The 15,927-nt window shown below is 50.6% G+C and overlaps 1 protein-coding gene across 3 annotated transcripts in view; it reads left to right on the plus strand.

Moving 5' to 3' along the window:
- Nucleotides 1-15,131: 15,131 nt before the first annotated feature.
- MED13L (mediator complex subunit 13L) overlaps nt 15,132-15,927 on the plus strand; it is a 198,360-nt gene continuing 197,564 nt past the window's right edge. For all 3 annotated transcript variants that reach the window (XM_044448867.1, XM_044448869.1, XM_044448868.1), the window contains exon 1: nt 15,132-15,236. In XM_044448867.1, coding sequence (XP_044304802.1) covers nt 15,177-15,236 — 60 coding nt within the window. In that variant the 5' untranslated portion in view covers nt 15,132-15,176. The remainder of the gene's footprint in view (nt 15,237-15,927) is intronic.

Raw genomic sequence — 15,927 nt, forward strand, 5'->3', positions numbered from 1 at the left:
AGGTCACCCATCGGTTTCATGGCAACTTGGTTCTCCCTGCTCCTATTCTAATGCTCTAACCACTATGAAAGCCTTCCCCCACTGAAGTCTTCCAGATGGTTTGGACTTCGCCCTCCACCAGCCCCGGCCCTTATAGTTAGTGATCAGGAATGTTGTGACCTGTTCATCTGGAGGGTACCAGGTTAGGCAAAGCTTTGTTGCACTGGGTTTATTTCTAGTGTTCAAACATCTTTCCTGCTCAGAGAATGAACTTCTAGGGACCCAGAAGGATGAGGCTTTTAAATGATCACCCTTAATGGGTATCTTTGCATGCTCAGTGTTTTAAAAAGGTATTTGCAAAATCTCTTTGCATGCAAGCATGTTTTGGTAGAAGAAGCAGCGGCACTTGGAGTATTCCCCAACCAGTCAGGTGTAAAGATTGATGCCAGGTAGGCACTAGACAAGAGGCCACTGTGCTGGGGGTATAGGAATAACATATGCCCCATGCATGGGGCATTTTATGGGGGGGGGCATTCAAAAATACAACCCCCTACTTCAGTTCCTGCTGTTTAGCAGCTCAGTCCAGATCCTTGCAATCTCTGTCTTCCAGTCCTTCCCAACTGTGTACAATCTGTAGATTTATTCCAAATTATGCAACTCCTATGCAGCCCTGCATTGCTAACAGGCTGACAGGTTTCTCTGAGGGCTTAGTGACTGGCAGAAAGAGATGCTGGCATTCCGGGCTCCATCTCCTTGTGTCTGTGGCCCTGGCACTAGGGAAGCACAGACTGGCCCGTGGCTTCTCAGAAATGGGATGCGGAGTGGAAGAGGTGGCAGGAAGAGGGGCTTACGAGGTAGATTCGGGATTGTGCTTTGACCTCACTGCTGACTTTGCCCCCTGTCCGTTGTTCTTCGAATGTGCATGGCTAAGACCATTTGCAAGAAGTATACAGGTCTAAAATCTCTCTCCCCCTCACCCCTTTCAATATTTCAAACATCTCTGTTGAAATTTAAAGCCCTCCCCATTCCTAATGCTTGGAGAGAATAACAGTAAAATAAGGGAAAGCATGTACATTGGAGTAGTTAAGACACTGGGTAAATAGTTACACAAGAAACTTTACAAGATAAGATTTGTTTTACAACCAGCTAATAAAGATTGAGAAGAATGCCCACATTCGAAGGGAAGGGGTTCTAGGAGGGGGAGAAGGGGAAAGTAGGGAGGAAGCTGAACAAATGTAGGGAACATGTGGCCACCTTTCTAGAATCTAGTGGAACTCCCATGCCCTTAACAGGCAGAAGCACAACAGGTGAAGCTTCACCCTCAGGAAAGTTGGAATTTCTGCCTGTCATGGAGCCATTTGAAGGCACAGGAGCCTTGTGGGGGGAAAGGGGGGGGGGCAAAAAGAAAATTTGGCCAAAGAGACCCAGATCAGAGAGTCCTGATGGTCTGCAGGTGACAGGGGAAATACAATCTTCAAATATGCCCTTACACATTTTGAAAGTCGTGCTCAATATTAAACACCTGAGATTCCTCCCTCCTTTTTCTGTACCAGGATTTCATACATCATAAATTTCAGGTTCTGGTGAAACATCCCCCCCACCTGCACCCACATAAGGTTTTTAATATGTTGAGCTGCTAGGTTTCAGCTTGGTTCCTTCACTTTTCAATCTGGGAATATGCGTTTTACTGGACTAACCACCAGCCATTTATATAATGTATATAAATGTTGTTGACCATGGCTGGGTATAGACAAATCATCTTACTTGGTCAAAGGCAGTTTCCTATCTTCAAACTCCCACATTAATATCTATGAGTGTCCATTTGTCCTGGAGGCCCACATGCTTTCACAAATTCTTACCATATTAAAGAATGTCTGCACTGGAGTGGCTAGAAACCCTTTCCCCAAACTGGTGTCGGACACCAACTGGGGAAGGCTAGTTTAGAGAAGCAGGGACTGGAAAAACCTGCTCAAAATCCCCGCTCTCAGAATCACCTTTGGCAAAACACCTCTGATCTACCTTACAGGGTCGTTGTGGAGATTAAGCAAGAAACTAGTGCTTGATCATTCTTTCTTATTATACTAAGAAAAGTATAATAATTTGCAGTGCATGAAGCTCCTTAGGGGAAAGTTGGGCTATAAATGCAGTGCAATGAAATTCAGAAAGAGCCTTATGGCTAATGGGGTGTCTTAAAAATATTGAATAAATAAATAGATGAAAGATTACACTATGGCAGCATGATTCTTGATTGCACCCTGACCCGAAAGCAAAGGGCGCGTTAGCCTAACCAAAAGCAAAAGCAAGCAAGCAAGCGAAAGAGAGGAGAAAGGGTTTTGCCCTGTATTCCACATGAATGACGTGTTCCCTGATCAGCCGCCTACAGAAGGAGAGCACAGTATCTGGAACACCGTTCTTCATAAAAAGAAAAAGAGGAAGCTACTCTGGCATTCTAAGATCAAAACTGAGTTCATGAATGATGCTGCATACACTTTCCTGCAATCTAGTATTTCCAGAGGCTTCCTTTTCTTGGCCTGATCTTCACTCTTACTCAACAAGCTCTTGCACTACACCATTCCTCACGCAGGCCAAATTAAAACGATTTGTTTGATGCTGGGTCACCAGGGCTTGACGAGCCCAACATCCACGAAAAGGCCCGTTGCAGAATGACGAATTCCTCTGGGATTTCCAGGAGGGCTGTTGCGTTTTTTAATAGCAGTAGTGGAGCGCGGGATGTGTATGATATTACTGTCCTCTGAACCAAATTGAGTGCAGATGAAGCCGTTTAATGAGCTCCACTCTTCCTCCAGCGAAGCGCATTCTTCTCCACTGTTTTGCTTTAGCAAAATTCAGGGCGTGGAGATGGGGTGGGGTAGGTTTTGTCCGAAAGAACACTCAGCTGGAGCTCTAGTAAAAGTCAAAAGATGGCCCTAGCTGCAAATCTGTATGGGTGCAGGTGGCTTGCGTTTTGAAATTCTGAGTTGGCGAAACTGAGGTCATCCTTTGAAGCTGATTGGTGAGAGATTCAGGACGGAGAAAGAAAGGGCTTAAACCATGGAAGCCACCGCTCTGTAAAATGCCTTTAAAAATGGAGGAAAAGGCGAGCAATGGCTGCTAGTCCTCATGACAGTCTGCTTCCTCCAGTATCCGTGTGCTTATGTAAACCGGTTGCTGGGGAACATGGGTGGGAAGGTACTGTTGCATTTACGTCAGGCTTGTGGATTTCCCATGGGCAGTTTTGTGGTTGCTGCGTGAGCGAAATGCTGAACTGGATCTCTCCTTGGTGTGATCCAGCAGGGACTCGTCGTTCCAGTATCACGGCCTGATCTCGCCCCCAGAAGACACATTCCTGAGGGCCAATCTATTCTATTTGCCGTGTGCTGTTGACAGACTCATAGAGTTTTAGACTTGGGAGGTCGTGAACTCCCACCTGCTGCTCTGTTCCTTATTGCATCCCTGACGGATGTTGTCGACTTCTGCTTAAATACTGCCAGGCACTGTATTCCGCTGTCAAACAACTGTTACTAAAGTTTCTCTCCAGTTGGAAAGGACCCGGAGTGTGGGTCCAGGGTCATAGAATCACAGAACAGTAGAGTTGGAAAGGGCCATGAAGGCCATCGAGTCGCTATTTGTTTTCCGGTGCCAGGCTAAGACCTTTTTATTTAAAACTTATTTTAATTGTTAATGTATTGTATTTATAGGATTTAAAAAATTTTTAAGCCGAGATGTCACCAGGGTTTTTAATTTAATTGTATAATTGTTATATTGATATAACACTCAGATGGCTGTCCAGTCTCTTTTTGAATGTCTCCAGTGTGGGAGAGCCCACCACCCCTCCAGGCAGCTGGTCCCACGGTCGTATTGCTCTGAGGAAGCTCTTCCTGATGTCCAGCCTGAATCTGGGTTGCCACAGCTTGAACTGATTATTCCGTGTTCTGCATTCTGGCATCAGCAAGAAGAGATCTTGGCCTTCCTCTTTGTGACAGCCTTGGATGGACTTCTAGAGGGACACCATGTCCCCCCTCAGTCTTGTCTTCTCTTCTCAAGGCTGAACATCCCCAGTTCCCTCAGCCTCTCCTCACAGGGCCGTGTTTCCAAACCCTGGATCATTTCTGTTGCCCTCCACTGGACCTTTTCTAATTTTCCTGCATCTTTCTTAAATCTTGGTGCCCATAATTGGACATAGTATTCCAGATGGGATCTGACTAGTGTGGCGTATGGGGGAACTACTACTTCTCGTGATTTGGAAGTAATACTTTTGTTAATGCATCCCTTGGGACCCCACCCTTTCTGGACTAGTGGACCAATTTAGGAGGCTGAGAAACTGATGGTTCCTATGGATGATGTGGCTAGTCACAGGATGCTGGGGGGACTGGCTGGTCAAAAGAGGGGGGGGGAATTGCACAGCTGGAATTGCAAGGAGGCACAAATAGGGAAGAGAAAGAGCTGAGCTAAAGGCGGAGGGGAGAGAAATGGCATGGGAAAGAAGCGGGAGGAACAAGAAGGAACCGCAGACCTCTGGGAGTGGAGAGGAACAACATGCAGATGGCGGAGTGGGGGAGAGAGGACAGAGGTAGGGGCAGGGATGGGGGGGAGAAGGCGGCTCGAGGTGGAATGGAGAGCAATTGCAAGGAAAGGGGTTGTGTGGTGGGACAGAGCAATGGGACCAGAGAGGGAGCGAGGGAGGATGCAAGGGGGAAGGGGGCGTGTGGACTGAAGACGATGGCAAGGGGCCAGGAACCAACGTCTCTTCTCTTCTGGCCTGCTGATCAGCAGCAAGTTCAGGCAGAGAAGGAGAACCTGGTGCCTGAGCGTTTCTCAAGCATCTTAATTAAAAATAAATCTTCAAAGTGGAGCGCTTCACAGGTGCTGTTGGGTCCCATGCTGAGAACTTTGGATTCAATCTCCCCTCCTGCTCAGCGCAGGATCTGTAATGCAGGAGGGCAACCTCAGCATCCTGGACGGAGAGATGGCTGCCCCCTCTCTGCTGAAACGTCTCCAGTGAACAAGAACCTGTCACCTCCCCAGGCGGACAAAGACACCAACTCTTCTGCTTCTCCCAGTGCTTGGCTGCTCCTCCATCTGCTTCTCTCCTTCCAGTAAAATATACCAAGCTCCTGCTGCCGCCGCCGCCATTGCACTTGCTTCCTAGAGCCTGACCCTGGATGCACTCCAGCCACTGCTTCCTGCTCAGAGCATCCTTGCGGCAAATTTGGAGCAGCCCTGGGCAGATCTTTTGTGGTGGCAACACCTGTGCTTTTCTTCCAACTATAGGCTCCCACGGTATCCTACAGTGCTGGCTTTCCCAGCTGCAGATGTCCAGAGGATGGACTACAGCTCCCATAATCCCCACTCACATTGTATATCATCACAGAGGATGGAAGCACAGAACCAAGAGCAAGTGTCGGCTAAGGTGCAGGATCATGCAGCAAAATTTGACGTTTATGAACTTGTAGTTAATATGCTTAACTTCTTGCCATGAGAAATATCAGCCACTCATTTCAGCACAAAAAGCTTCTCCAGAGCATGAAGGACTTTTTCCTGGTCAGCTGGCTGCTCTCCTGGTAATTCTGGAGCCAAAGGCACTCTGGGAGGCAAAATAGAGACTGTTTTTCCCCAAAACAGCTGTTCTAGTTTGCAGGTCTCTTTGCAACAGCATTAGGACAATTCCCTTTAAAAATCATCTTTAATTTATTTAGCATGCTAAAGAGCCTAATCAAACCAACAGAATACTTTTTCTGCTGCTTCTTTATTTTGTTTGCTTTGATTCATCCAACCTATTATCTGGTTTTCCGCTGAAGTAACTTGGATTTCTTTGTGTCTTTGTTAAGCCTGGATGTCAAGGATATTCCACAGATAAAGAAATTAGAAATACCAGAGAGGCAATCCTAAAATACGTATGAAAGCCCTTTGCTCAAAAGATATACTTTTTCATTAGGAAGAGAGGCTAATATTCTAGAAAGTACAAGCCCCTGACTGCTCATTTTCCTGGAAAGGACAATTTAAGGGGGAAGTCTCTCTCTCTCATACACACCACCCACAGATGCAGATGGTGCAGCTTTCCAAACATCTGTCTGTACTAGAAATGCTGAATTTGACAAGCAGCCTCTTTCAAGATAAGTGCAGTGAGCTGGAGGAGGTGTAAGCTGTTTTGAGTATGTTTAAAAAAAAAGGTGGTATATAAATCAAACCGACCAACAAACGTGTGGCCCTCCAGATATTTTGACCTGCAACTCCCACGATCCCTTGCCATTAACTATGCTAATCATGGCTGAAGGAAATTGTAGGCTAAAACATCTGGAAAGCCACCAGATGTTGCCCATCCTTGTGCAGTTTATGGGTCATCAAAGAGTCGGTCAGGAGCTACTGGGAGAATCAGCCAGGGTTTTCTGACTTCCAAGCCTTGAACAGCAAGAGCATCAAAACCCCTTCCCCCTTTCTGCCCTCCCAAATTAGGAAATCAAGAAAACTTGGGGGTGGGGAACAGGAAAAGATCCGTAGGTGAAAGGCCTCCAGTGACCATACCAAATCCGGCATCCTGCTTAGGGTCTCCTTGTGGGTCCGTTCTACATGCAGCTTCCTGAGCCACTGCCTTCTGTCTCTTGGGGGACCTCCTGATTCTGGAGGTCCAGAATCACAGCCGGCCCTTTCTGCTCTAGAGCATCACTGTAAACAAGCTCAGGAAAGTCACTGGCCTGCTAAGAGAGGCTAGTAAGGGTGTTTCCATGCCAGGCACAGAGCAGGAGATGCGTGGGCTCACGGCCACGTCGCACACTGGTAAAGAGCACAGTTGTCCTTCATTAACTGGCCTTGCAGTGGAGGAAGGATGGGCGACTCCGTCCCTGCAGGCAGGACAGAAACCGGTCTGGCGGTGGAGGAACAGAGAGCTCGGATGGAGAACCGCCAGCACACTCGCTCACTGGCTTAGAATTCTCTGCAAAACATGCAACTAATAAATAAACCAAAACAGCATAAACGTAATATCGTATTGCAGGAACTAGGGCAATAAATGTGTAGGGACTAAGGTATCAAAGCACAGAATGCTAAAGTACTTAAAATGCTTTTTTAAAACATTGATCTTTTGTTTGCTTGTTTGTTTTGAATCCAAAGAACAAGACAGTCGTAGCCTGGCACTGGGAAGGAGTCCTTGGGACTCCCCTCAACCCGCCCACCCACCGCCTTCCCAGCAGCATCATGGTCGGCGCTGGAGCGAGAGGCAGGCAAACAAGCAGGTTGTCGTAGGGAGAGGACACCCCCCCCCCCCCCGCAGCAGCTCTTCTCAGTGGGCCCCTGCTGGGCTGTGGTGCCTTGGCAAGAGACCAGCTGCGCCTACTCTTGACGCCTACACAGCCTGGCCAATTGGCAGGGCTTCCGGGGACTGCAGTCCAGAACAGCTGGGGAATACCAGGTCCTGGCAGCATGTCCGAATAGGACATTCATGGTGACCTTGACTCTTAAGGGGTGGCTGTCTGGATTTAATGGGAGAGGGCAAGGAAGCAAAGCCATGCCTAAAGCTTTGGGCTCGTTGGGAAAAGGGCTGGATATTCATGCAATAAGTAAACAAACATGGGCTTTCCTTTGCCCTCACTCATGGCAATTTGATCCTGGGCCGAAGCAAAGCATGGTTTTGCGTTTCATCCAAGCCATGGGCAACAGTTTCTTTGCTCTGCAAACACTAACTGTTCTTTGCCTGCCAACCAAGGACTGATCCAAACCACGGCTTGCTAGTTCAGGTGAAAAGACAAACTGTGGTTTGTCTCCACTTGGGATCAGAGGCAAGGAAGGACTGTCTGTGGAAAGAGGGAGTACTTAGACCTGGACACATTCAGCCGCGCTGTGGTTTTACGTCTGAATTGCCTCAAAAGGTGGAGATACAAAGTGGGACCCCACGCAGCTGATGCACCAGCGAGAACAGACCCGTCACAACCATGACCTGACCCTTCCTATAAGGCCCAAGAAACACGCAGAAATGCCTGTTTGTAGAGGAGGCTGGACAGTGGAGCTCGCATAAGGGAACTGAGTGCTTTTTCTTGGCTCCTTTAAAAATGCTTAACTCTTCACTGTGCTAGCAGTCTTCTGAAAAAGAGACTTAAGAATGAATGGTCTGGGGAGAGGATTTGGTCATTGGAAGGTATCAGAAGGCTGTTTCTAGACTGGTTATTTGAGCAAACTAGTATGTATGTCAGTGGAAGGACCAGAACTTCTGGAAATGTGGAAAACACCCAAGAATGAACACCTTGCGTTCAAGAAGTTCATTAGCAGAAGTGTGCAAAATTGTCCAAGAAACCAAGATGGATGTTGATGTAAGTTACTTTAATTAACATTACAGGCTAATGACATGGTCATGATAGTGAAACATTTTCAACCCTGCCCGGGTGCTGCTCAACTCATCCCCAAGGGTGAAAAGGGTTGCTTTTTCCTTCTCCCCACCAACGTCGAATCCTGAGAATTGTCTGAATGCGCCCTTCCGCTCTGGATGCATTCTTGTTTTCCACCTAGAATGTAAAAACATTGAAAGGCCAAACAGCAACAATAATAAGTGTGCCGCTGTTTCATTTTTATTTTCTCCACTTAGAATGTTGTAGCCTTTTGACCACCGATTTCTCTCTCTCCTTATTTTGAAAAAATAACGAACACCTGCTGTGGAATCGCTCAGCCACCCACTAGGCCAAGCGAGCCGAACATGTGCTGAGCTGTTCTGGAATGAAGCAATCTTTCCTCCGGTATCAGCCACGGCTGTGTTTTGAATCTAATTTTGGAATCTGTCTGGAGAAGGAGCAACTGGCTCCTTCGCCAAGCACAAGGCAGCTCGGTTGCGTGCCAGGCGAGGGGGGCATTGTGTCGATCGCTTCTGTTCTCCAGCAGCTTGCGGCATTCTGCAGACGAGGGTGGATAGGAGTTTCTTCCCTGTGGTCTACAGGAAATCCTCTTCCCAGACCCTGATCTGAAACATTTGACCTATGGCGGAGGTGAACATCCTCAGCTCCAACTGAGACCTCAGGCATGCATGACCATGGCTAGGATGGATTGGTGCCTTTGGGACCATCAGTGACTCTCAGCCTGCCCTACCTTACAGGGCTGTTGTAAAGAGAAGATAGAGAGGAGGAGGGGGAAGGCCCTATTAGCCGCCTTGAGTGCTCTGCAGGAGAGGCAAAGGCAAGATCTAATGTAATAACCACATAAATAATGAGTAATAAACGGCATGCCCTTTTACACCACTTTTGCTTCTTGTAAATGGGCTTTGCATTGCTGAGTGTTGTTTCAGGAAACAATAAAATGTTTGATCCAGTGCAATATTGAGACAAAGCAATAAGTGTTCTGCATGAAGACTGGTTGTCTATTTCCAGCCTCCGGGAGTATCAAAACCTCTAGAAACGTGACAATTTCATTTTTGCCTTGAGTCAGAATTATCTGGCTGTCAATGGAACACATTCTCATTGCAGTAGTGGGATGTCTGAATTATTTTTTCCTGCTCTGGTGAAGACAATTTATGGCAGGTTAAAAAGCAGGATGTAGGCACCTGGTGCAGGTGTGCCTTAAAAGAGAAGGGAATACCAGTCCTTCTGACGCACAGCACTGATTGCTTAGCGTCCATCCCTCCATGGAGATGTTTCCTCAAAGCTAAACAAAGGGTACAACCTTTTCAGAGATTTGCAAACATCTTCCTAGACCCCTTTTTCTTTCACTATGCATCATAAATTTCCTTAGTGTTTGCTCGTATTGGAAAGCAAATTAAATCAGCACTTAAAATATTGGTGACTTCTCTGGTCCACAGGTCCCAGGTTTTGCGGAATGAGAGGGACATCTCGAATGCTGATGAGTATTCAAGGTGTTGTCACAAAACTGCTGTTATGGGGACTTGCACATTCATGAAGAGTCGCTGTTACTTAAGGTCAGTTTGTGTTTCGAGCCTTGTAAATGAACTCTAAAACAGTTTTGCGGTAAGCCATGCAGCCTTCTTTCAATTTAAAAGAAAAAAATATGGGGAAAAAAGACCAAGGTTGATCCTATGATGAAAACATTATAGTATAAAATTACATCTTCACAGGTGCTGGATAGAAGCATGTTTATTGCTTGCATGGCTGCTGTTTTCAGACCAGATACCCCATAAAGGCGGATTACATAAAAGCTGGGGTGTTTCAGAAAGACATTGCTCATGAACCTAAACGTATAGAAGCAGTATGTAAATCAGGCGTGGACAGAAGAGAGAACACGCTCTACCTGTGGAAATCTCTCAGTGATTAGCAGAAGACTCTTTATCCGTTGCAAGTTTCTTGCTGCTGTGTGCAGTGATACTCTGCAGAGCTCCATTCCTCCCGCAACGAATTTTCCTTTCTCTCCCCTCCCTCTTTGTCCCCAAGCCCTCTGTGGCCACTGCGCATTCAGCCATTTTTAAGGTTTTCCACCCGTAAAGTTGTGTATTCAAAGACATCTTTTGCACTTCTGCAAACCTTGGGGTTCCCCTATGCCAGCATGCCCTTCTGGCTGCAGGAAATGGGCACTCACGGTTTGGGTGCTGGAGATCGAGGGGACGCAAAGGCTGCAATCCTATACCCACGTACCTAGGAGTTACTTGAAGGGCTTACTACTGAGCAGACCTGTCTAGGGTTACACTGCAAAGAGGCTCTCCCCTGCCATTTCTAAATTTGGCTCCTGAAGCAAAGATCAATGTGAGCAGGAGGAGAGAACCTGCAGAGGACTTTATGTTGAAAGACCCACGAGTTCAGTTCTGGTACTGAAAAGTATTTCACAGGCCGATATGCTCAATAACGACCTGCTCCTTAATTCCAAATGCAACCAGCTCTCTTGGAGGATCTGGGGGTTCTAGTCAGAGGAATGGATCAAATCCAGACTTAGTCACAGAACTGATCTCAGCGGATCTATTCTGGGTATGGCTAATTCACGTGCCTGCCTGCCCCCTAAGAACTAGGTCAAAGGTACTTCTTTGGGAGCCCTCTTTGAAGGAGATTAGAAGAGTGGCTACCCGGAGAAGGGCCTTCTCTGTGGTGGCGCCCCGGTTCCGGAATGTGCTCCCCAGAGAGGTGTGCCTGGCGCCAACTCTGTATTCTTTTTGGCGCTAGGCCAAACTCTTATTATTTTCCCAATATTTCAAGACCTAATTTCTATTTTAATTGGGAGTTTATTATAGATGTGATGCTGTGTCTTTGCTGTTGGATTGTCCTGAGACTTCTATGTATAGGATGGGATATAAAAGTTTTAAATACATAAAATAAATAATTCTGCCTCTAGCCCAAAGTAGATTCCACAGGCCTGAAGCGTGTCCATTTCTACCATCATGCTGAGGGCAGAAGCTCTGCCAACCTCTCTGGGTAGCTAAAGGATCGTCAAGGACGAGGGTGACAAGGAATGGAGGTTGCCGGCAGTGGGATATTGCAGCCGGCCTTGGCAGGGACCCAAAGCTGGCAGGAATGCTGCAGGCCCCCCTTTCTCAGAATTCCCTCTCCTCCCTGAGCTAAGCTGCGATCCACACAGTGGCTGGGGAGAAATGAATGCCAAGCATTCTGGGGTGGCGGCAGTGTTGTCTTGGGCATGCATGATCCAACAGCTTTATCGAAGTCCTGCTTCAGTTGCAGATTAAAAAGACTGCTGGAATGAGCTGGGTGATACGGTTCAACTCAGCTGCCTCCATTTCTGGCCAGTCCTTGGGATGGGCCAGTGGGGAGGTCATGATGGGTTCATGTACTGCAAAATCCACCACCATGTTGCTGATGCGGAGATGGGGAAAAGGGGAAGTGCAAAAGGCTAGAAGCGCATGGGATGGGGAAGAACATGCCTGATTTGTGTTGCATAACCTGCACACACACATAATTTGTGTGTGCGCGGAAATAAGAAAAGCGGAAGGCAGGGTCTGGATCTGAGGTTTGGTAGAACTAAAAAGTTGTAGGGGAAATTAAAAATAGTACTGTTTCTGAGGCAGGGGGGTAGAGCGATGATTCTGTGGGAAAAGAAGGATGTCGGAGGACGTGGTGGAGATGCCTTACACCTGCTGGTTCACAGGGGAGGCGTCAGCATCAGCTTCCTGCTTGAGAAGTCCCACTTTCTCGGCTGCATGCACTGCTTCGGTGCAACGGAAGAAGCCCTTCCCTGTTCCAGAGCCTTACTGAACACACAAATTTATTGTGGTTTCGTGCTACAAAAAATACGGGACTCTCCAACACATGCCCATGTGGCTGTCAGTTCAGATTGCTATCTTGACCACGCTGGCACTGTGCGCGGAAAACAGCAGGCTGCCTCTTGCCACTTTCTCCTCGGGTCACGCGTCTTCCCTGTGCGGGGAAAGGCGAGGCATGCTCTCTCTTGGCCCCGGTTTCTCACTGCCTCCCTTGCCCCATAGTTAGAGGGAGCGGAGGGACAGAAAAGTGGGCTCGTGAGAAGGCATGCAAGGGTGAGTGGTGTGAAAATGGACAGCCCACACCTACACCTTTGCAGGTGGAAAAGTCGGAGGGGCCATTTTGGTGAATATTCTTGGAAAAACAGGGAGGCAAACAGATACTTGTGAAGTGGTCATTGTAAGTAATTGCCTATCTATTGATCGATCGATTGATCCATCCATCCACCCAGAGAATGCTTCCAGTATAAACAGAAACATCAAAGGTCTTGCATTGACAATCCAGTTCTAGGGAACCCTTAACACTGCCTTACATAGAACAGCATTTAGGAGCATTGTGGGAAAGACGACAGACATCAAAAAATTGTGAGGCATATTTGGCAAAGTGTCAGGGGTTGTGAGGAGTGAAAATGAACCCCCTGCCAATGTTTGTCTCTTGGTAGGAGCAGAAGGGCCTCTAGTGATAACGGTTAAAGGCAATAGGATTCCGCTCCTTCATTATTGCCAGCAATTAAAGTACTGTCAAAATGTTAACTGTAATTACGATGTTGTTATACTTTAAAATTTCTTATTTGAGATTCGGCCAATTCCTAATAATTCAAAAGTGTACTTTACTGATTTCATGTGGACTGACTTAGGTATTCTCGTAATCCTCATGATTTAACAAAGATAATTGCTGAAAAACTGAGTAAGAGTAGGTTTCTGTAGAAAGCTTTATTTTCTAACAGATTTTAGACCAACTGTTCCAACCCCTGGATTGGAGAACTGTCAGGATTAAAAAATTCAGCTTGGCTAGTCTGACAAAGACATATGCAACAACTACCTGTAGTTTTACTGTTATCTTTCTATCCCACCTGCCTTCCAAGAAAGTAGTATACATAATTCTTTCTCCACGTACTTGATCCTAAAAACAACCCAGAGAGGTAGGTTGGGCTGAGAGCTGGTTTCCAATCGAAAGTAAACCAGGTTGCTACCCTGTGCACATTCCAACAGAAAAAAACAGCCCTGAACTCCCACCGTTCGATTGTTTTTAATACATTGCTTAGACATTTCTTTTACAGAAATGGCACATAAATATCATGATTAAAAATGTGTCCCAGATGGTTCATTAGTGTAAATTCTTCTGCGCGTAGCATCCTTGAGCACAGCAGTTTTCCCCAGACCTCAGATATTTGGGCAATAGTTCTCAGCATTCCTGGCCATGGGGGCTGATAGAGGCTGAAGCCCAAAACAACCGGATGGCACCAGGTTGGGGAAAGCTGCACTGTGGACTCCCAGTACCAGAAAAACCCTGCAAAACTTGAAATCTAAAATTTGACACTGGGGAAAAGGAAGGAATTGACAACAGGAAAGCAGAAGGCTTTGTTCGGAGGTGCTGCAGGCTAGTCCGTTATGCCCATATCTGAAGCAGCATGCTCATATACACCAGTTGCTGGGGAACATGGGTCCTGCACATGCATGTCCTGTGGGCAATGGGGTGGTTGCTGCGTGGCTAGAATGCTGGGCTAGGTGGACCGTGTCTGATGCAGCAGGGCTCTTGTTCGATTCTCAAAAGGGGGTCCCATAAATTCGTGGGAGATACGGGTGCAAGTATTTAAATATTGTAAGCCGTCCTGAGATTGTTCTATAATAGGGCAGCACGCAAAAGCGTTTAATAAATAAATAAATAAGTAATTAAGTGACGCTTACTCCCGCCAAGATCAGAGCAGGAAAGGGCTTTCCCCCTTAGGGCTTTCCCACAGGCGTCCGGCTTGACCTCGCCTGGCAGGCCGCTCCTTGCCGCACACCCGGCCGAGCTTCCGGCGCCTCCGCCCTCGAGCGAGCGCCTGCAGCACCCTGCGCGCATCCCACACGCGCGGGGTAGGGCGAGCGCCCGCGCGGCGCCCTCGGCTCCGCAGCGCCCCCGGCGGCGGCGCAGCAGAAGCGCTCCTCCCGCCGGAGCGCCTGTCAGAGCGCGAGCGAGCCAGGCGCGTCGCTCGACTGCCTGCCTGCCTGCCTGCCTGCGCTCTCTCTCGGCGCCCCCCTCCTTCCCGTCCTGCCAGGAGCGCCGTCCCACGTGGGGCGCGCCGGGCCAATGGCGCAGCGCGGTGCGGCGGGCGGCCGCCATTGCTGTCAGAGCGGAGGCCGCGCGCGCGCCCGTGCGAGCGAGCGGGAGCGCGTGCGAGGGAGCGAGTGTGCGAGGCGTGAGGCGGCGCTGAGGGGAGCCCGCCGGGGAGAAGGCGAGCGAGCGAGCGAGCGAGCGAGACTGAGGAGGAGGAGGAGGAGGAGGAGCGGCGGCGGCGGCGAGCGAGGGGGAGGCGCGCTCGATCAATAGCCGGGCTGTGCGGGAGGAGAGCGAGCCGCGCCGAGAGGGAGGCCCCTTCCTCCCTCCTTCCCTCCCTCCCGTCTTCCTTCCTTCCTTCCTTCCTTCCGCGAAGAGCGAGCGAGAGACCCGCCCGGCGGCGCCTGCTCGGAACCGAACCGCCGCGCGCCTCGTCACACGCCGCTTGCCGTCGCCGCCCGCGCCCCTTTCGGGGGCTGCTCCCCCTCCCACGAGCCTCCCTCGCCCGCGGGGGGGGGGGGGGCGGGGGGGGCCCGCCCCGCCCGCGCGAGTGGCGGGGGGCGAGAGGCGGCTGCTCCCCGCCGTCCTCGCCGGCACCTCCTCCGTCGGCGGCGGCGGCGGCGTCGCCCTCCTCCTCCTCCTCTTCCTCCGCTCCCGCCTCCGCTCCGCTCCGCGCAGGCGGGCGGGCGGGCGCGCGGGCGGGGAGGGGGCCCGCGGAGCGCCCCGTCGCGCGGCCCGCGCAGCGCCTCCGCCCCCCGCCTCCCCCCCAGACATGCCCCGCTCTGGAGGCCGGGCTCGCCGAGGAGGACCATGACTGCGGTGGCGAACGGGGCGAGCCTGGAGGACTGTCACTCCAACCTCTTCTCCCTGGTGAGTGACGGGCGGCCCGCGGGGCCGAGGGGGCGCGCGCCTGTGTGTGTGTGTGCGCGCGCGCGCGGCGGGGGGGGGGGCTGCCGGGCTGCCGTCCGGAGCAGACGCGACTCGGGAGCAAGCGAGCGAGGCGCTTCCAGGCAGCCTGCTGGAGGACCGGCCCGCGAGGCTCGGCCGAGGAGTCCCTCCCCTGGCGGCCGGCGGGCATAGGATCGTGCTGCGCCCCGAGCATCTGGGCGAGCCTGGCCCAGGGAGGATGGCGGCTGGCGGGGAGGGTTCGGCCCGGCCCGGCCCGCGGCGGTCCGCTGCTGCTGCTGCAGCTGGGAGCGCCGGCAGGGCGGCAGCCGTGCCCTGCCGCGATCCCCGCGCGATCCTGCGCGCATCTCCTCGCCAGCCGTGCACGGGGCGGCCGAGCGCGCGTGCGGCATGCGGGGCTGCAGCGCGATCCTGTCCTCGCCGCTCCGCGAGGGCGCGTGCCTGGGATTGTGGCCATGTAAGCGGGAGGGGGCGCGGGGAGGAGGAGGAAGAAGAGGCGTGTGCGGCGGCCGGGGATGGGGCGGCTGGCTGGCCGGCCCGCCCGCCCGCCCGGCAGGGCCCAGCTCGAGGCCTGCGCCCTCGCCGCCGCCGTCCGGCCCGCTCCGCTTCGGCAGCGGCTTGGCCGGCCTTTATAGCCGGGGCGCCCCTCGGCCCC

This window comes from Varanus komodoensis, unplaced genomic scaffold (genome assembly GCF_004798865.1).
Source record: "Varanus komodoensis strain SLA01 unplaced genomic scaffold, ASM479886v1 scaffold56, whole genome shotgun sequence".
Lineage (NCBI taxonomy): Eukaryota > Metazoa > Chordata > Lepidosauria > Squamata > Varanidae > Varanus > Varanus komodoensis.